Source organism: Oncorhynchus mykiss, chromosome 2 (assembly GCF_013265735.2).
Source record: "Oncorhynchus mykiss isolate Arlee chromosome 2, USDA_OmykA_1.1, whole genome shotgun sequence".
Taxonomy (NCBI): Eukaryota; Metazoa; Chordata; class Actinopteri; order Salmoniformes; family Salmonidae; genus Oncorhynchus; species Oncorhynchus mykiss.
In genome coordinates, this window is record NC_048566.1 from 4,817,501 (window position 1) to 4,839,766 (window position 22,266).

Genomic DNA, 22,266 nt, shown 5'->3' on the forward strand with positions numbered 1-22,266 from the left:
AGGGTTGTGATTGGTTGTGTTCTGACTGAGAGAGGTTTGTGTTCTGATTGGTTGTGTTCTGATTTAGAGAGGGTTGTGTTGTGATTGGTTGTGTTCTGACTGGGAGAGGGTTGTGATTGGTTGTGTTCTGACAGAGAGGGTTGTGTTATGATTGGTTGTGTTCTGACTGAGAGAGGGTTGTGTTGTGATTGGTTGTGTTCTGACTGAGAGAGGGTTGTGTTGTGATCGGTTGTTTTCTGATTGAGAGAGGGTTGTGATTGGTTGTGTTCTGATTGAGAGAGGGTTGTGTTGTGATTGGTTGTTTTCTGATTGAGAGAGGGTTCCGTTGTGATTGGTTGTTTTCTGATTGAGAGAGGGTTCCGTTGTGATTGGTTGTTTTCTGATTGAGAGAGGTTTGTGATTGGTTGTGTTCTGATTGAGAGAGGGTTCCGTTGTGATTGGTTGTTTTCTGATTGAGAGAGGTTTGTGATTGGTTGTGTTCTGATGGTGACAGAGATTTTGTAGTATAGCTGTATAGCTTCAAAATGGTCATATATGGAGAAAGATCAGCTGTTTGAATTGTTTGAAGAGGAATACATTTAGATTGTGTAGCGCTGTGATAATTCAATTTCTATCTTTCTGCTGTAAGAGCAATATATTAAAACACAAATGGCATGAAAAGAGAGTAACTAAAGAGAATGATATGGCCAGAAGATAATCAAACCACCTCAGGAAAAGACTTCTGTACCCCTAACCAGTCTATTGGTTTTGATACACAGAACACCAACACACACTCCCCCTTTCCCGGTGAGAACAGATACCCATGCGTAGTTAGGCATAGCCTGTTGGCACGTCTGCTAATGTGCACAACATTCCTCATGTTATTTTCATCATCAGCAGAGTGTTTGATTAGGCGAAGCTGCATCACTGCCATATAAATGGAATTCCGTTTCTTTGATCACTGCCCCTTGGCAACCAGTCCCATAGCAACGTTAGCACCAAACCTGTTCTGACGGGTCCATAAATGGCATTAATATTCACAGATCACCCGCATCAAATTACTGCAAAGACTACAGATGCTGAAAACGAAGGGGGAAAGTCCCATTTAATATTTATAGTTTGACTGTAAAAGAGGTAACAGATTGCAGCTGTAACGAGCCTCAGCTTGGGGAGATGACATGAAAACCGCTAATAATCAGTTGTTCCTTCGATAAGTGGTTATCGGGAATAGCTTGTGTAAATGGTCTCCTCAGTAAAACATGTTCAATCTGGCGTCAGTCGGTTGATCTGTGCCACAAATACCACAGGGTTTTGACATCACAAAAAGCTAAGGTCGGGGGGGGGTCATGAAGTCAGCAGACGAACAATGGATTCACCGTGGTTCCATCTGGATTCATACTACACATACGACATGTCCTCTGTCTGACAGAGTTGTAGGTCTTCTCCTAACATAGGACATGTCCTCTGTCTGACAGACAGCGTTGTAGTCCTTCTCCTAACATAGGACATGTCCTCTGTCTGACAGACAGCGTTGTAGTCCTTCTCCTAACGTAGGACATGTCCTCTGTCTGACAGAGTTGTAGGTCTTCTCCTAACGTAGGACATGTCCTCTGTCTGACAGACAGCGTTGTAGTCCTTCTCCTAACGTAGGACGTGTCCTCTGTCTGACAGACAGCTTTGTAGTCCTTCTCCTAACGAAGGACATGTCCTCTGTCTGACAGACAGCGTTGTAGTCCTTCTCCTAACGCCGTAGTACGCCTGTACGCCTCACATGGAGCTAGTTCCTCGAACAAACGAGGGGTTGTCTGAGGACAGCTTGGGTGTCCTGGGGAGCTTTCGTCTCACAGTGTGGTGAATATTACCCATAATGCACCTGCCGGCAGAATAATGACCCCGCAAAGCAATGCCGGGTAACACTCTTTACACTAAGTTTCTCTTATGCCTGTGTAGTTAAGTGTTTACCCAATGCCAACATATCAATACATCCACACACAGTTATGGTGAGAATATAAGGTTTAGTTATTTTGACCCTATGGGTCCTGGTTAAATGTAATGCACTATATAGGGGAAAAGGGGGTGGTATTTGGGACGCACTCGGCCATGTTAGTTTATTGTGATGATCATGCAGCAACCGGTAGCTGGAGAAAGGTCACGTCAAGTTCATTCACTGATGCAACATATCTTATCAGACATAACAGGACTGCTAAGAGGAATGCTTAAAGGGACAATTCAACGTCATAGCCATCCTCTCCAGCACCACTCCATCGTCAATATGTCTTATCAGACATAACAGGACTGCTAAGAGGAATGCTTAAAGGGACAGTTCAACATCATAGCCATCCTCTCCCGCACCACTCCATCGTCAACATGTCTTATCAGACATAACAGGACTGCTAAGAGGAATGCTTAAAGGGACAATTCAACGTCATAGCCATCCTCTCCAGCACCACTCCATCGTCAACATGTCTTATTAGACATAACAGGACTGCTAAGAGGAATGCTTAAAGGTACAATTCAACGTCATAGCCATCCTCTCCAGCACCACTCCAACGTCAACATATCTTATCAGACATAACAGGACTGCTAAGAGGAATGCTTAAAGGGACAGTTCAACATCATAGCCATCCTCTCCCGCACCACTCCATCATCAACATATTTGAAAATGGCACGTTTCTATGTTTAGTAGCACTTGTTGGCTGAAGCTAGTCGTACCAAACGAGTGTGCTAGCATACTCCCTTAAAAAGACCTTCACTTTAAAAATGATAAAAGAGCGGCAATAGTACTGTTTGTCCATTTTGAGGCGCCGTAGCCAGTATACACTTCCTCAAAATAGTCCGAATTAATCTAAGATAACTCAAGAAATCTGTTTTTTGCCAAAGTGATCTTAGTGATCTTACATCTAACTAAGATGTTTGGTGCTGTGTTTTTCAATGAAAAAATGTGCATGAAAACAAGTCGTCTTATGTTGAATGACAACAAAGACTTTATTGAAGAATCCCTACCGTTGACCAATCACCGACCAAGGGGTGGAAACGTCAGACACCGAACTTAGGCTTGCCTCCAGAAAAAAACTGTGTGTGCACGAACAGCTGAAAAAACCCTGACCGAAGTCCAAAACGAACCAAAATGTCACTAAATGTTGTTATAATACAGTATATGCACGAACTCTACCGAACTGTTTTGGCACCCTATTCCCTATATACTGCACTACTTTTGACCAGGGCCCTTAGGGTAGTGATCAAAAGTAGTGCACTATGTTTGGGAATAGGGTGCCATTTGGGACGTAACCTAAGTCAAGTCAAGTAGGTAATCTGTGTGTTGCCAAGCCAAGGCTTTAACAGTCACGATCAGGTACATTAGACAGACAACCCCGCAGTGAGAATAACCACACAGGTCTGGTAGCTAATAGCTAGCTAAAACAGATCTGTGACAAGGACAACACAGTTAGCCCTCCATAAGCTTTGGATCAGAGGTTAGAAGTTTGATCAGATCTACACTCCAGTATTATCCAGAGCAGTTTGGAGGACCTACACTCCAGTATTATCCAGAGCAGTTTGGAGGACCTACACTCCAGTATTATCCAGAGCAGTTTGGAGGACCTACACTCCAGTATTATCCAGAACAGTTTGGAGGACCTACACTCCAGTATTATCCAGAGCAGTTTGGAGGACCTACACTCCAGTATTATCCAGAGCAGTTTGGAGGACCTACACTCCAGTATTATCCAGAGCAGTTTGGAGGACCTACACTCCAGTATTATCCAGAGCAGTTTGGAGGACCTACACTCCAGTATTATCCAGAGCAGCTTGGAGGACCTACACTCCAGTATTATCCAGAGCAGTTTGGAGGACCTACACTCCAGTATTATCCAGAGCAGTTTGGAGGACCTACACTCCAGTATTATCCAGAACAGTTTGGAGGACCTACACTCCAGTATTACCCAGAACAGCTTGGAGGACCTACACTCCAGTATTGCTGTATAACTATTCACAATATACTATATACAGCACAGTTGGTGCTGTTTACTTAGTAAATGTTAATGAAGGAACTTAATACACGCCATGGGATAGTAGCTAATGCGGATACTGTCACTTTTAAAGTTCCTCACTGAGAATACTGTGTGTTTTGACGCGATGCTACGCAACATGATCTGACTCCAATCTATTAGCCTACAGGTCTCTCCACTTTGTCTGAGTTGGACTGAGTGCAGAAACATATGTAAATGGGTTTCACGTTGAGCTCTAGCACTCTGTGAACAGCATTAGCCTTACAGCAGTAGGGCTACAGTACATACACAAGGCCTCCACACCATCCTTTTAAAGAAGGAGAGCACAAAAGGGTCTTTGTGTACCCCCACCCTCCAACCCCTCCTCCCCCCAGGACTTACCTGAACATAGTCCACACTCCTCCCCAGGGCTTTGAAGGCTGTGTACATTACTTCCCTCTTGCCTCCCCACTTCTGCATGATGCAGACACATTTATTATTGAGCACAAGGCGCGAGATGGCCTGCAGGCTCTCAGCGTACATCTCGTCCGTCTCCTCAGATCCCCGGTGGTGGTAGTTATTTTTCCATACGTACGTGGTGGCTTTATCCCACCCCATGATCTCCCGGAAGATCTCCATCATGTAGTTGTCGTCCTCGTTATTCCCGTCGATCACCATGATGACCTTGATGCCCGGGTAGGTCAACCTCTTGACCGATACCAAACACTTCCTCAGGTAGGCTGGGTCCTCCTGATAGGCTGCAATGCACAGGGCCAGTGATTTGGTGAGTTTGATGGGCGTCTCCATGGATCTCCTCATATTCCGGTGTTCTAGGACAGCAAACAGGCTCTGGATGATAAGGTGGATGACCAGGATGGCCCCGTACAGCCCGAAGGACAAGTGGTTTCGTGCCGTGGTGAAAAACTGGTATCCCATTATGTAGGCGGTAGAGATCCCCACGAGGAGCGAGACTCCAAACATTGTCGTCCCGAAAATTCTTAGGTAGGTGAGAGCTTTGTCACATTTCATCTGGAAAAACAAACAAGAACAGAATCACTGTCAATGTCAAATGAGATGACAGTTGAGACATACAGTGGGATCAATAATGAGATGACAGTGGTGACACTGGGAGGACATTGATATGGTAATTACTAAATGAACACATCTTCAGATATTAATTGGTCAACTTGTTAGAGATATACAGAAGACATAATGATGATAATGATGATATATGTTCCTAATAATCACCATAATGATGATAATGATGATAAATGTACCTAATAATCATCATTACGATGCGTCACTGTGAAAGCTCTTCCCTAACTCTACACTGTCACCATAGCAACAGACTCCATGTTTCACAACAACAACAAAAAACGGGTTCAGATAGACTGTAAACAGTCTCCTCCCATCTCTCTCTCCCTACATCCCCCTCCCCAAAATCCCCCTCTAAATGTCAGATGGTTCTCTATGGCCGATTGTTCCCAGTCTCTTTATTAATGCTGCATCCCGTCTGCTGGGCAGACGTAAGAGTCGAGCGAGAGAGCGAGCACCACCCTCTGACATCATCTGTTTATATCTCCGTGGGAAGACAAGAGCAGGGAAATGTAAAACGCTGCCTCTCCACTAAAGACCCTTCTGTCACATTGAACAATATGGTGGTACATTTTATCAGTTGAGGCAGTAGGAAGGTGGCACCTTTTGTTTAAGGCTTAGACATGTGATAGTTTAAGTGACACTTCAAGGTGTCTAATGCTGTTGAAAAGCAATGAAACACTAATCACGACTTGTTTTATTTGAATGCCAGTTTTTTGGGTCTCCACTAAAGACCCTTCTGTCACAGTGAAGCAGGTAGTAGTGCATCTTGTTACTTTGTTTTAATTAAAGATCTTGGATCTATCATAAGTGACACTTTGATGTGTCCAATGCTGCCTGCATGGGTCTGTCCAGTAACACTAAAGACCCATCTGTCACAATTGGAGAACAAAGTGGTACTTCTTGGTCAAGTAAAGGCTGAGGTCGTCTTAGTAGGCTATATTAAAGGCTGAGGTCTTCTGGTTAGGCTATATTAAAGGCTGAGGTCTTCTGGTTAGGCTATATTAAAGGCTGAGGTCGTCTTGGTAGACTACATTAAAGGCTGAGGGCGTCTTGGTAGACTACATTAAAGGCTGAGGGCGTCTTGGTAGACTACATTAAAGGCTGAGATCGTCTTGGTAGACTACATTAAAGGCTGAGGGCGTCTTGGTAGACTACATTAAAGGCTGAGATCGTCTTGGTAGGTTACATTAAAGGCTGAGGTCGTCTTGGTAGATTACATTAAAGGCTGAGGGCGTCTTGGTAGACTACATTAAAGGCTGAGGTCGTCTTGGTAGACTATATTAAAGGCTGAGGTCGTCTTGGTAGACTACATTAAAGGCTGAGGTCGTCTTGGTAGACTACATTAAAGGCTGAGGGCGTCTTGGTAGACTACATTAAAGGCTGAGGGCGTCTTGGTAGACTACATTAAAGGCTGAGGTCATCTTGGTAGACTACATTAAAGGCTGAGGTCGTCTTGGTAGATTACATTAAAGGCTGAGGGCGTCTTGGTAGACTACATTAAAGGCTGAGGGCGTCTTGGTAGACTACATTAAAGGCTGAGATCGTCTTGGTAGACTATATTAAAGGCTGAGGGCATCTTGGTAGACTACATTAAAGGCTGAGGGCGTCTTGGTAGACTACATTAAAGGCTGAGATCGTCTTGGTAGACTACATTAAAGGCTGAGGTCGTCTTGGTAGACTACATTAAAGGCTGAGGGCGTCTTGGTAGGTTACATTAAAGGCTGAGGGCGTCTTGGTAGACTACATTAAAGGCTGAGGTCGTCTTGGTAGACTACATTAAAGGCTGAGGGCGTCTTGGTAGGTTACATTAAAGGCTGAGGGCGTCTTGGTAGACTACATTAAAGGCTGAGGTCGTCTTGGTAGACTACATTAAAGGCTGAGGTCGTCTTGGTAGATTACATTAAAGGCTGAGGTCGTCTTGGTAGACTACATTAAAGGCTGAGGGCGTCTTGGTAGGTTACATTAAAGGCTGAGGGCGTCTTGGTAGACTACATTAAAGGCTGAGGGCGTCTTGGTAGACTACATTAAAGGCTGAGGTCGTCTTGGTAGACTACATTAAAGGCTGAGATCGTCTTGGTAGACTACATTAAAGGCTGAGGGCGTCTTGGTAGGTTACATTAAAGGCTGAGGGCGTCTTGGTAGACTACATTAAAGGATGAGGGCGTCTTGGTAGGTTACATTAAAGGCTGAGGGCGTCTTGGTAGACTACATTAAAGGCTGAGGGCGTCTTGGTAGACTACATTAAAGGCTGAGGTCATCTTGGTAGACTACATTAAAGGCTGAGGTCGTCTTGGTAGATTACATTAAAGGCTGAGGGCGTCTTGGTAGACTACATTAAAGGCTGAGGGCGTCTTGGTAGACTACATTAAAGGCTGAGGTCGTCTTGGTAGACTACATTAAAGGCTGAGATCGTCTTGGTAGACTACATTAAAGGCTGAGGGCGTCTTGGTAGGTTACATTAAAGGCTGAGGGCGTCTTGGTAGACTACATTAAAGGATGAGGGCGTCTTGGTAGGTTACATTAAAGGCTGAGGGCGTCTTGGTAGACTACATTAAAGGCTGAGGGCGTCTTGGTAGACTACATTAAAGGCTGAGGGCGTCTTGGTAGACTACATTAAAGGCTGAGGTCGTCTTGGTAGACTACATTAAAGGCTGAGATCGTCTTGGTAGACTACATTAAAGGCTGAGGGCGTCTTGGTAGGTTACATTAAAGGCTGAGGGCGTCTTGGTAGACTACATTAAAGGATGAGGGCGTCTTGGTAGGTTACATTAAAGGCTGAGGGCGTCTTGGTAGACTACATTAAAGGCTGAGGGCGTCTTGGTAGACTACATTAAAGGCTGAGGTCATCTTGGTAGACTACATTAAAGGCTGAGGTCGTCTTGGTAGATTACATTAAAGGCTGAGGGCGTCTTGGTAGACTACATTAAAGGCTGAGGGCGTCTTGGTAGACTACATTAAAGGCTGAGATCGTCTTGGTAGACTACATTAAAGGCTGAGGGCGTCTTGGTAGACTACTTTAAAGGCTGAGGGCGTCTTGGTAGACTACATTAAAGGCTGAGGTCGTCTTGGTAGGTTACATTAAAGGCTGAGGTCGTCTTGGTAGACTACATTAAAGGCTGAGATCGTCTTGGTAGACTATATTAAAGGCTGAGGGCATCTTGGTAGACTACATTAAAGGCTGAGGTCATCTTGGTAGACTACATTAAAGGCTGAGGTCGTCTTGGTAGATTACATTAAAGGCTGAGGTCGTCTTGGTAGACTACATTAAAGGCTGAGGGCGTCTTGGTAGGTTACATTAAAGGCTGAGGGCGTCTTGGTAGACTACATTAAAGGCTGAGGTCGTCTTGGTAGACTACATTAAAGGCTGAGGGCGTCTTGGTAGACTACATTAAAGGCTGAGGGCGTCTTGGTAGACTACATTAAAGGCTGAGATCGTCTTGGTAGACTACATTAAAGGCTGAGGGCGTCTTGGTAGACTACATTAAAGGCTGAGATCGTCTTGGTAGGTTACATTAAAGGCTGAGGTCGTCTTGGTAGATTACATTAAAGGCTGAGGGCGTCTTGGTAGACTACATTAAAGGCTGAGGTCGTCTTGGTAGACTATATTAAAGGCTGAGGTCGTCTTGGTAGACTATATTAAAGGCTGAGGTCGTCTTGGTAGACTACATTAAAGGCTGAGGGCGTCTTGGTAGACTACATTAAAGGCTGAGGGCGTCTTGGTAGACTACATTAAAGGCTGAGGTCATCTTGGTAGACTACATTAAAGGCTGAGGTCGTCTTGGTAGATTACATTAAAGGCTGAGGGCGTCTTGGTAGACTACATTAAAGGCTGAGGGCGTCTTGGTAGACTACATTAAAGGCTGAGATCGTCTTGGTAGACTACATTAAAGGCTGAGGGCGTCTTGGTAGACTACATTAAAGGCTGAGGGCGTCTTGGTAGACTACATTAAAGGCTGAGGTCGTCTTGGTAGATTACATTAAAGGCTGAGGTCGTCTTGGTAGACTACATTAAAGGCTGAGGTCGTCTTGGTAGGTTACATTAAAGGCTGAGGGCGTCTTGGTAGACTACATTAAAGGCTGAGGGCGTCTTGGTAGACTACATTAAAGGCTGAGGGCGTCTTGGTAGACTACATTAAAGGCTGAGGTCGTCTTGGTAGGTTACATTAAAGGCTGAGGTCGTCTTGGTAGACTACATTAAAGGCTGAGATCGTCTTGGTAGACTACATTAAAGGCTGAGGTCGTCTTGGTAGACTACATTAAAGGCTGAGGGCGTCTTGGTAGGTTACATTAAAGGCTGAGGGCGTCTTGGTAGACTACATTAAAGGCTGAGGTCGTCTTGGTAGACTACATTAAAGGCTGAGGGCGTCTTGGTAGGTTACATTAAAGGCTGAGGGCGTCTTGGTAGACTACATTAAAGGCTGAGGTCGTCTTGGTAGACTACATTAAAGGCTGAGGTCGTCTTGGTAGATTACATTAAAGGCTGAGGTCGTCTTGGTAGACTACATTAAAGGCTGAGGGCGTCTTGGTAGGTTACATTAAAGGCTGAGGGCGTCTTGGTAGACTACATTAAAGGCTGAGGTCGTCTCGGTAGACTACATTAAAGGCTGAGGGCGTCTTGGTAGACTACATTAAAGGCTGAGGTCGTCTTGGTAGACTACATTAAAGACTGAGATCGTCTTGGTAGACTACATTAAAGGCTGAGGGCGTCTTGGTAGGTTACATTAAAGGCTGAGGGCGTCTTGGTAGACTACATTAAAGGCTGAGGGCGTCTTGGTAGGTTACATTAAAGGCTGAGGGCGTCTTGGTAGACTACATTAAAGGCTGAGGGCGTCTTGGTAGACTACATTAAAGGCTGAGGTCATCTTGGTAGACTACATTAAAGGCTGAGGTCGTCTTGGTAGATTACATTAAAGGCTGAGGGCGTCTTGGTAGACTACATTAAAGGCTGAGGGCGTCTTGATAGACTACATTAAAGGCTGAGATCGTCTTGGTAGACTACATTAAAGGCTGAGGGCGTCTTGGTAGACTACTTTAAAGGCTGAGGGCGTCTTGGTAGACTACATTAAAGGCTGAGGTCGTCTTGGTAGGTTACATTAAAGGCTGAGGTCGTCTTGGTAGACTACATTAAAGGCTGAGATCGTCTTGGTAGACTATATTAAAGGCTGAGGGCATCTTGGTAGACTACATTAAAGGCTGAGGTCGTCTTGGTAGACTACATTAAAGGCTGAGGGCGTCTTGGTAGGTTACATTAAAGGCTGAGGGCGTCTTGGTAGACTACATTAAAGGCTGAGGTCGTCTTGGTAGACTACATTAAAGGCTGAGGGCGTCTTGGTAGACTACATTAAAGTCTGAGGTCGTCTTGGTAGACTACATTAAAGGCTGAGATCGTCTTGGTAGACTACATTAAAGGCTGAGGGCGTCTTGGTAGACTACATTAAAAGCTGAGGTCGTCTTGGTAGACTACATTAAAGGCTGAGGGCGTCCTGGTAGGTTACATTAAAGGCTGAGGGCGTCTTGGTAGACTACATTAAAGGCTGAGGGCGTCTTGGTAGACTACATTAAAGGCTGAGGTCATCTTGGTAGACTACATTAAAGGCTGAGGTCGTCTTGGTAGATTACATTAAAGGCTGAGGGCGTCTTGGTAGGTTACATTAAAGGCTGAGGGCGTCTTGGTAGACTACATTAAAGGCTGAGGTCGTCTTGGTAGACTACATTAAAGGCTGAGGTCGTCTTGGTAGACTACATTAAAGGCTGAGGTCGTCTTGGTAGACTACATTAAAGGCTGAGGTCGTCTTGGTAGACTACATTAAAGGCTGAGGTCATCTTGGTAGACTACATTAAAGGCTGAGGTCGTCTTGGTAGACTACATTAAAGGCTGAGGGCGTCTTGGTAGACTACATTAAAGGCTTATATGTAGTCTAAGTTGCAGTTCAAGACTGTCCAAGTCTGTCTAAAAGCAAAGAACCCCTGACATGTCTTGTTTGACTTGTGCTTGTAATTAGAGTTTTTAAATCAGCCGCCTCCTTGACTTGGATTAGGGACTGGAACGGGAACAGTGACATGTAAAATGCTGCATGCATGGGTCTCTCTCCACGTGACCTAAAGCAGTAGGCGTAAACGGAACGCCTGATCCTCTACATACTAGATCCTCTACATACTGGTCTGGAACTAGATCCCCCTACATACTGGTCTGAAACTAGATCCCCTATATACTGGTCTGAAACTAGATCCTCTACATACTGGTATGAAACTAGATCCTCTACATACTGGTCTGAAACTAGATCCTCTACATACTGGTCTGAAACTAGATCCTCTACATACTGGTCTGAAACTAGATCCTCTACATACTGGTCTGAAACTAGATCCTCTACATACTGGTCTGAAACTAGATCCCCCTACATACTGGTCTGGAACTAGATTCCCTACATACTGGTCTGAAACTAGATCCTCTACATACTGGTATGAAACTAGATCCTCTACATACTGGTCTGAAACTAGATCCTCTACATACTGGTCTGAAACTAGATCCTCTACATACTGGTCTGAAACTAGATCCTATACATACTGGTCTGAAACTAGATCCCACTACATACTGGTCTGAAACTAGATTATCTACATACTGGTCTAAAACTAGATCCTCTACATACTGGTCTGAAACTAGATCCCCCTACATACTGGTCTGAAACTAGATTATCTACATACTGGTCTGAAACTAGATCCACCTACATACTGGTCTGAAACTAAATCCTCTACATACTGGTCTGAAACTAAATCCTCTACATACTGGTCTGAAACTAGATCCCCCTACATACTGGTCTGGAACTAGATTCCCTACATACTGGTCTGAAACTAGATCCTCTACATACTGGTCTGAAACTAGATCCTCTACGTACTGGTCTGAAACTAGATCCTCTACATACTGGTCTAAAACTAGATCCCCCTACATACTGGTCTGAAACTAGATCCTCTACATACTGGTCTGAAACTAGATCCTCTACATACTGGTCTGAAACTAGATCCCCCTACATACTGGTCTGAAACTAGATCCTCTGCATACTGGTCTGAAACTAAATCCCCTACATCCTGGTCTTGACAAGAAGGAAATAAATTGTCTGGGGAGGTTCTCTTCTGCACTGTTCAACCAATCCAGTAAATTTAGAGGATGAGTTAAGATGGAGTGTCTCCTTGTTAACATCCAAAAGTGGAAGACACGTGAAGTCACAGGCTCTCTTTCCATTTCCCCTGAAAACTGGAACATCCGGTTGTTGGGGACTCAGCAGAGGCTACTCTCCATGAAAAACCTCTCTATCTGTCACTGTCACGTTCTGACCATCGTTCGTGTGTGTTTTCCTTGTTTTAGTGTTGGTCAGGACGTGAACTGGGTGGGCATTCTATGTTGGATGTCTTGTTTGTCTATTTCTATGTCCGGCCTGATATGGTTCTCAATCAGAGGCAGGTGTTAGTCATTGTCTCTGATTGGGAACCATATTTAGGTAGCCTGGGTTTCACTGTGTGTTTGTGGGTGATTGTCCTTAGTGTTAGTTTGCACCAGTTTAGGCTGTTTCGGTTTTCATTACGTTTATTATTTTGCACTGTTTGTATTTGGATTCATGTTGCTATAGTCACAATAAACATGGATCGCAATCTACATGCCGCATTTTGGTCCGACTCTCCTTCTCATACTGAAAACCGTTACAGAATCACCCAACACAAAAGGACCAAGCAGCGTGTCAACAGGCAGGAGCAGCGCGAGGAGACGCGCAATAAGGATTTCTGGACATGGGAGGAAATCCTCGACGGGAGAGGACCCTGGGCTAAACCAGGGGAGTGTAGCCGCCCAAAGGAGCAGCCCAAAGAGGAGGTATGGACATGGGAGGACGAATTAGAAGGAAGAGGACCCTGGGCTCAGCCAGGAGAATATCGCCGCCCCAAAGAAGAACTGGAGGCGGCGAAAGCGGAGAGGCGCAGATATGAGGAGGCAGCACGACGTAGCGGATGGAAGCCTGAGAAGCAGCCCCAAAAATTTCTTGGGGGGGGGCTAACAGGGAGTATGGCTACGCCAGGTAAGAGACCTGGGCAGACTCCCTGTGCTTACCGGGGGGCTAGAGAGACCGGACAGGCACCGTGTTATGCAGTGGTGCGCACGGTGTCTCCAGTGCGGGTGCATAGCCCGGTGCGGTATATTCCAGCTCCGCGTGTTGGCCGGGCTAGATTGAGCGTCGAGCCTAATGCCATGAAGCCGGCTCTACGCAGCTGGTCCCCAGTGCGTCTCCTTGGGCCGGCTTACATGGCACCAGCCTTGCGCTCGGTGTCTCCGGTTCGCCTGCATAGCCCAGTGCGGGCTATTCCACCTCGCCGCACTGGCAGGGCGACCGTGAGCATTCAACCAGGTAAGGTTGGGCAGGCTCGGTGCTCAAGAGCTCCAGTGCGCCTGCACGGTCCGGTTTTTCCAGTACCACCTCCACACCCCAGCCCTCCGGTAGCAGCTCCCCGCACCAGGCTTCCTGTGCGTGTCCTCGGCCCAGTACCACCAGTGCCAGCACCACGCATCAGGCCTACAGTGCGCCTCGCCTGTCCAGCGCTGTCGGAGCCCTCCTCCTCTCCAGCGCTGTTGGAGTCTCCCGCCTGTCTAGCGCTGTTAGAGCCTTCCTCCTCTACAGCGCTGCCGGAGTCTCCCGCCTGTTCAGAACTGCCAGTCTGCAAGGAGCTGCCAGTCTGCAAGGAGCTGCCAGTCTGCAAGGAGCTGCCAGTCTGCAAGGAGCTGCCAGTCTGCATAGAGCTGCCAGTCTGCAAGGAGCTGCCAGTCTGCAAGGAGCCGCCAGAGCTGCCTGTCTGCAGGATGCCGCCAAAGCTGCCAGTCTGCAAGGAGCCGCCAGAGCTGCTAGTCTGCAAGGAGCTGCCAGTTAGCATGGAGCAGCCAGGGCCGCCAGTCAGCATGGAGCAGCCAGGGCCGCCAGTCAGCATGGAGCAGCCAGGGCCGCCAGTCAGCATGGAGCAGCCAGGGCCGCCAGTCAGCATGGAGCAGCCAGTCAGCATGGAGCAGCCAGAGCTGCCAGTCAGCATGGAGCAGCCTGTCAGCATGGAGCAGCCAGAGCTGCCAGTCAGCATGGAGCAGCCAGTCAGCATGGAGCAGCCAGAGCTGCCAGTCATCATGGAGCAGCCAGTCAGCATGGAGCAGCCAGATCTGCCAGTCGACCAGACTCTTCCAGATCTGCCAGTCGACCAGACTCTTCCAGATCTGCCAGTCGACCAGACTCTTCCAGATCTGCCAGTCGACCAGACTCTTCCAGATCTGCCAGTCGACCAGACTCTTCCAGATCTGCCAGTCGACCAGACTCTTCCAGATCTGCCAGTCAGCCAGACTCTTCCAGATATGCCAGTCAGCCAGGATCTGCCAGAACCGCCAGCCAGCCAGGATCTGCCGGATCTAACTACCTGCCTGAGCTTCCTCTCAGTGCTGTGCTACCCATCAGTCCCGAGCTACTTCTGTCCCGAGCTGCCCCTCTGTCTCGAGCTGACCCTCTGTCCTGAGCTGTCATTAAGAAGGGTCACCTATCTAGGGACGCTAAGGAGGTGGACTAAAACTGTTATGGAGTGGGGTCCACGTCCAGCGCCAGAGCCGCCACCGCGGACAGATGCCCACCCACACCCTCCCCCATAGGTTTAAGTTGTGCGTCCGGAGTCCGCACCTTGGAGGGGGGGTACTGTCACGTTCTGACCATCGTTCGTGTGTGTTTTCCTTGTTTTAGTGTTGGTCAGGACGTGAACTGGGTGGGCATTCTATGTTGGATGTCTTGTTTGTCTATTTCTATGTCCGGCCTGATATGGTTCTCAATCAGAGGCAGGTGTTAGTCATTGTCTCTGATTGGGAACCATATTTAGGTAGCCTGGGTTTCACTGTGTGTTTGTGGGTGATTGTCCTTAGTGTTAGTTTGCACCAGTTTAGGCTGTTTCGGTTTTCATTACGTTTATTATTTTGCACTGTTTGTATTTGGATTCATGTTGCTATAGTCACAATAAACATGGATCGCAATCTACACGCCGCATTTTGGTCCGACTCTCCTTCACACCTAGAAGACCGTTACAGTCACAGTGAAGAAGAAGCTGGTGCATCGTGGTTAAAGTCTTGGATATGTGATTTTGCATAAGTGACACCTTGAAGTGTTTCCGTGCTGTTGTGAAGCAAAGAAACCCTGACACGCCTTGTGTCTAGACCGTAGTTTGGTTTCTTTTCATTAAATCAGCCACCTCCTTGGCATCGAATAAGGCCTGGCTCACTTGATACAGGATGAAAAGTGGATGTAATCAGTGTGTGAGGCGAGCTGAGTGCTGAACTGGCATGTTTCTGGACTTTTAAGCGTCATCACATTTACAAGACCTCTGACTCCATTCCCCTCCATATGGTCCATAAGTCCCCACCCCTTGGCCAACTGGTTAACCTAACGCATTGGTGTTACCGTCTGTAGTGTTAAACCAGTACAAAGAGTGTCCAAACCCTAAAATCTTTATTTTCAAGTCTCACTGTTGTAGGCTACACTTTGTGTGAACTGTGAACCTAAACCCCCTCATTCAGATGGTGCTAAAACAGCCTAGATAACTAAACCCTGCGGGCCAGATGCAGAAGGATTTAACCACTAATGTGTGTGTGAAGTGACGTTTTGCCTGCCCCCCCCTCCCTCCTCCTCCTCCCCTTAACCCCCTTGTACCTCCGGACCCTATGTAGATCTAAACCCTAGTTTGATGTTGATAATGATGTGTTGTTGTTGATGGGGGCCGGGGGGGGGGGGGGGGGGGGGGGTGCTCATTTTGGAAGTGGGCTGCTGATTTGACGGCTACTTGGAGCAGGCCTTTGCCGAGAAGCTGCTTAAGCACCAGTCCCTCGTGGCACGCTTGGACAGCCTCGGGTGGAGCCTCCAGATTGTGGGCCTGACGAAAACTAGGACAAAGAAATTGGCTAGGTACTGTTCTGTTTCAGCTGTCGTGGACTGTTTGGAGAAGGAGGTGCTTTCTGTACCCTTGGGTGCCATGTGTACAGGGACATTTGAAATCTTTGAACTGAATGGTGGATTGAAATAAAATGTACTTGGTGGATGTAAATAAAGTATTTCAAATGTGTGTGTGTGCACGTGTGTGTGTGTGTGTGCACGTGTGCGACATTGAGGGTGTCATCAACGTATTGAGATGATGTCACCTCACAGTTGCACAAGGCCCTGTGTGTGTGTTGTCCCTGGGCTGTTTGCCGGTGGGTTAGCTTGAACACTTGCAGACTGACAATACGTCCCAAATGGCACCCTGTATAGTGCACAACTTTTGACCAGAGCCATATGGGCCCTTGTTTAAAAGTAGTGCATTAAATAGGGAATAGTGCGCCATTTGCAACGCGGACTGACTGTGTTGGCTGGGTCTGGGCCTGGGCCTGGGTCTGGGCGGGACACTCCCTTTGCCTGAGATAACACCGCCAATGATCTCAATTGATAGTGAGTAAGGATGAGTAAGTGATGGGGGATGTTAGAGAGTGAAGGCTGAGTTAGTGATGGGGGATGTTAGAGAGTGAAGGCTGAGTTAGTGAAGGGGGATGTTGGAGAGTGAAGGCTGAGTTAGTGAAGGGGGATGTTGGAGAGTGAAGGCTGAGTTAGTGATGGAGGATGTTGGAGAGTGAAGGCTGAGTTAGTGATGGAGGATGTTGGAGAGTGAAGGCTGAGTTAGTGATGGAGGATGTTGGAGAGTGAAGGCTGAGTTAGTGATGGAGGATGTTGGAGAGTGAAGGCTGAGTAAGTGAAGGTGGATGTTGGAGAGTGAAAGTAACCAATAAAAACCTTGTGGCTGCAGCCAACTGCAAATCTAACACATGTCATGTTGTACCGTGCTATAACTACAGTTGAGGTAGCGTGAGAGAGTGTGTGTGTGTGTGTGTGTGTGTGTGTGTGTACGTCAGCTACCATGTCGGCATGTAAAGACTTCATATTTACACCTGAGAATCCAACATGAAGACCATTAGTTTGATTCTGCTGGAGCTGGCCCTGTTCCAGGAGGGGTATAAAGGCTAGGCGGACACAGGGAGGGGTTTCCTGTGCTGAGCTGGATAGACTCGACGGAGAGTTGAAAACCTAAACTCTAAGGCTTCTACAGGTTAGATGAAATACAACACTGAGGCCAGAGCAGAGCTGAGCATTAGCTGAAACTGGGCCAAGAGGACTTGAAGTCTGTTCTGTGCAACAACTGAAATATAATCGTGGCAATGACTGGAGTCAATGGACTTTACAGCTCTAAAATGAATACCTGCTGTAGTCAAAAACACTTTATTAATGTAGTGGTCTACCGCCGTGGAGGTGCAGTTCACACCTGGTCAGTGACACCAAATCCCCTGTATAGTGCACTACTTTTTTTTTACCAGAGCCCTGTAGGCCACAGCTGTATGAAGTGCACTAGATTGGGAATAGGGTGCCATTTGGGACACAAACCATGCCCACACTTGATATAACTTTAATAACCCTTGTCTTGGTAACACTTGTCTTGCTAACAGTTGTCTTGGTAACACTTGTCTTGCTAACAGTTGTCTTGGTAATAGTTGTCTTGGTAACACTTGTCTTTCTAACAGTTGTCTTGGTAACAGTTATCTTGCTAACCATTGTCTTGCTAAGCATTGTCTTGGTAACACTTGTCTTGCTAACAGTTGTCTTGGTAACAGTTATCTTGCTAACCATTGTCTTGCTAAGCATTGTCTTCGTAACACTTGTCTTGTTAACAGTTGTCCTGCTAAAAGTTGTCTTGCTAACAATTGTCTTGCTAAAAGTTGTCTTGCTAACAGTTGTCTTGCTAAACGTTGTCTTGCTAACACGTGTCTTGCTAACAATTGTCTTGCTAAAAGTTGTCTTGCTAACAGTTGTCTTGCTAAACGTTGTCTTGCTAACAATTGTCTTGCTAACACTTGTCTTGGTAACAGTTGCCTTGCTAACAGTATGTGTAGAAGGAGGATGAAAGGATAGAAGAGGGTTGTTGAATGAAAAAACAAGACATTGAATTGACATTCTCAGGTGTATGGTGAGGTGGAACTTCATGTGTGGAATAATCAATCAATCAGTCAATCAAATGGTGTACCATCGCCATGAATATATGGCGTCAATGGCTCTTACACCTTCCAGCATGTGCAGAAGGGGGAAATATATCTGGATAGAAGGGGGTTATTGAAGGAAAAAATCAGTTGGTGTCCTGTATTTAATAAACGTTAAAGTGATGTCCTTGTGTTGCTGGATGGGATTTAGCGTAGCACTTACAGACTGCACGCTGAAGTGGAACCTCGTGTGTAGTCATGAAGACCAGTAAAGAAGGATCCCCATTCCATTATCTCTAGTTTCATAACGCATTTGTGTTACATGCTAATACAGTAACGGTACTATATTACAGTACTGTAGTTCAAGACGACAGAGATTCCACTTCATGTCCTGAGAGGCACAGCTGCAGTGAAATGAAAGACGGCCCTCAATACTGCCATTATAAATGTCAGGAAACACATGCCTCATGACGACTATTCTATAGCAGATTAAAAGACAGGAGCGCATGGAATGACCAGGGATCCTTGTACAAGATGTTAATTATATATACAGCACTGTACTATCTTAAAAGCTTGCTTCTGTAGTTAGTTACTTGTAGTTCTTGCTTGCTTATGTAGTTAGTAACTTGTAGTTCTTGCTTGCTTCTGAAGTTAGCTACTTGTAGTTCTTGCTTGCTTCTATAGTTAGCTACTTGTAGTTCTTGCTTGCTTCTGAAGTTAGCTACTTGTAGTTCTTGCTTGCTTCTGAAGTTAGTTACTTGTAGTTCTTGCTTGCTTCTATAGTTAGCTACTTGTAGTTCTTGCTCGCTTCTATAGTTAGCTACTTGTAGTTCTTGCTAGGCTTACTTCTGTAGTTAGCTACTTGTAGTTCTATCTAGGCTTGCTACTGTAGTTAGTTCAGATCAAACCTTCTCTTGAACTGGACTTATAAGCAAACTCAATGAACAAAAGTCACTGAGGTTCTGAGGTTCGGAAACGTGATTAAGAGACAACTAGTAATGTGTCAAAAGGGTGTGTGTGTGTGTGTGTGTGGTTGTGTGAAGTGACGTCCCCCGTCCCCCCCTCCTCCCCTTAACCCTCTTGTAGTTCCGGAACCCTATGTAGATGTAAAGCCTTTCCCTGTGGCTGCAGTATTCTCCCTGGTGGGGGAATCATGTTGTCATTAAGTGTTCCATCATTAAATGGAACACCCTACTCCTCTTCCTCTCCTGATTGGAATCAGCTGTAGTAGTTACCGTACAGCACAGAGTCTTTCCTCATACAACTCCCTCTGTCTTTCTGGATGGGTTGAACCTCAGGAAGAGGAGGAGACTGTGTGTGATGTTGAACTTGGGCGGTGGTGGCGCCTTGCCATCCATGGCTCCTGGATGCTTTCCTGATTCAGCTAGCTCTCTGACTCATCCATCACATCTCTCTGTCCCTCCCTCCTTCCTGTCTGGTCCGGTCAGTGATCCTCCACCACTACTACTTATTGTTGCTCCAGCTCTCTGACTTTCTCCTACTCACCTCCTCTTTATGCTTCCCTCCTTCCCTCGCTCCTAGCTTCCCTCGCTCCTAGCTTCCCTCGCTCCTAGCTTCCCTCCATCCCAGCTTCCCTCCATCCCAGCTTCCCTGCTTTCCTCCCTCCCAGCTTCCCTGCTTTCCTCCCTCCCAGCTTCCCTGCTTCCCATCTTCCTTCCTTCCCTGCCTCCCAGCTTTCCCGCTTCCCTGCCTACCTGATTCCCAGCCTGCAGTGTTTAAGCATGGCTGGAAAGGCCCTGACTGGGACCACTAATACGGAACAGGCGTGGAATGCTTCCTGTGTAAATACACTAACTAACTCATTAGTGGATAGTCCTACAGAACTCTTCCTCTGTAAATACACAAACCACGTCATTGGTGGATAGTTCTACAGAACTCTTCCTCTGTAAATACACAAACTGCCTCATTGGTGGATAGTCCTACAGAACTCTTCCTCTGTAAATACACAAACCACCTCATTGGTGGATAGTCCTACAGAACTCTTCCTCTGTAAATACACAAACCACCTCATTGGTGGATAGTCCTACAGAACTCTTCCTCTGTAAATACACAAACCACCTCATTGGTAGATATAACCCTCAGAGATCTTGATTGCACACTGTATATAGTGTAGGTGGGATTAGATAGGAAGAGTACGCCTACTAGAAATGGGATAAATGGTAGTCTGAAATGTAGACATAAACAATGCATTAGTTTGTGTGTGTTGCCATCTCTCTGTGTAAGTTGTTGAGCAATGGCCCACACGTAGACACAGGCATGCTGAGTCATGACTTTCCTCGTAGTAAGGAAGAGTAAGTAACCTTGTCCGAGCCAGAACGGACAAACGACTTTCCTCACAGGCAGCGGGCTTTATTGTGACAAAGTTATTGTTAAGCTATAAATGTGTACTGGTCCGGTAGATCAGGGATCCCCCAACTTGGTCATGGAGCCCCCCTTGGGTGCACCTTTAGTTTTTTCCCCCAAGCACTACACACCTGAATCAAAGGGTTGATTATTTAAATTGGTTGTGTAGTGCTAAGGCAAAAACGCACCCGGGGGGGGGGGGGGGGACTGAGTTTGTGAAACCTTGCGGTAGATGACAGTAGTCTTAACTAGATGACTGGATGTTTCAGTTTTAAAGACAGTATTGCCATTGTGACAATCTATGTGGTCATGTTCAACCATTTAATAACAATGTCATAACTGTGGCTGAGGAAGTAGAAAAAAGCTGGTTCTCTGACCTATGATGCCTGCCATCTGTCATAACAATGTTGACAATATAGTGACATATACTGAAAGGGAAGTCGGCCCACAGGTTTATGTCGTGGCTGTGTTAAACCCAGAATTCTTAGTTGCTACATTCATTTTTTGGACGTATTAATTAATGAATTTAAAAAACAGAGGCGGGTCACTGCTTTGTTATTGTTTCAACTGAGGATTCCAGCTTTAAGCATCTCCATATATGTTGAGTTGAGGACTCCCACGTCTCAACAGGAGTCTTCATGCGGTTATAATGAATGACAGCATGTACCCTTGCAGTCATGTGGTTTTGTTTTCACACAGTTTAAAGCATGTATTTGATCATTTTACAGTCATATCCCACTGGACACACACTGGTTGATACAACATTGTTTCCACGTCATTTTAATTAAATTATGTTGAACCAACGTGGAATTAAATTACGTTGAACTAGCGTGGAATAGACGTTGAATTGACATCTGTGCCCAGTGGGATATTTTACTTTCAGAAATTAAAATAGTCTACTGTATACTGTAGGTGTACATCTTTGAATAAAAATATATCATCCCGACACAACACATGAGATATGATTATCTCCATAAAGTATAGGCTTATCATAAATAAACTGCTATGGAATCAAGTCAACTCAACACCACGAGCTAAATAAACTGCTATGGAATCAAGTCAACTCAAAACCACGAGCTATATAAACTGCTATGGAATCAAGTCAACTCAAAACCACTAGTTAAATAAACTGCTGTGGAATCAAGTCAACTCAACACCACGAGCTAAATAAACTGCTGTGGAATCAAGTCAACTCAACACCACGAGCTAAATAAACTGCTATGGAATCAAGTCAACTCAACACCACGAGCTAAATAAACTGCTATGGAATCAAGTCAACTCAAAACCACTAGTTATATAAACTGCTATGGAATCAAGTCAACTCAAAACCACTAGTTAAATAAACTGCTGTGGAATCAAGTCAACTCAAAACCACGAGCTAAATAAACTGCTATGGAATCAAGTCAACTCAAAACCACGAGCTAAATAAACTGCTATGGAATCAAGTCAACTCAAAACCAATAGCTATATAAACTGCTATGGAATCAAGTCAACTCAACACCACGAGCTAAATAAACTGCTGTGGAATCAAGTCAACTCAAAACCACTAGCTAAATAAACTGCTATGGAATCAAGTCAACTCAAAACCACTAGCTAAATAAACTGCTATGGAATCAAGTCAACTCAACACCACGAGCTAAATAAACTGCTATGGAATCAAGTCAACTCAAAACCACGAGCTAAATAAACTGCTATGGAATCAAGTCAACTCAAAACCACTAGCTAAATAAACTGCTATGGAATCAAGTCAACTCAAAACCACTAGCTAAATAAACTGCTGTGGAATCA

General features: G+C 45.8%; 1 protein-coding gene across 1 annotated transcript in view; it reads right to left on the bottom strand.

Annotated features, from left to right (window-relative positions):
• has2 (hyaluronan synthase 2) overlaps positions 1 to 22,266 on the bottom strand; it is a 32,690-nt gene that overhangs the window by 8,788 nt on the left and 1,636 nt on the right. The window contains exon 2 of the mRNA XM_036935639.1: positions 4,368 to 4,994. Within this exon, the coding sequence (XP_036791534.1) occupies positions 4,368 to 4,994 (627 nt within the window). The remainder of the gene's footprint in view (positions 1 to 4,367; positions 4,995 to 22,266) is intronic.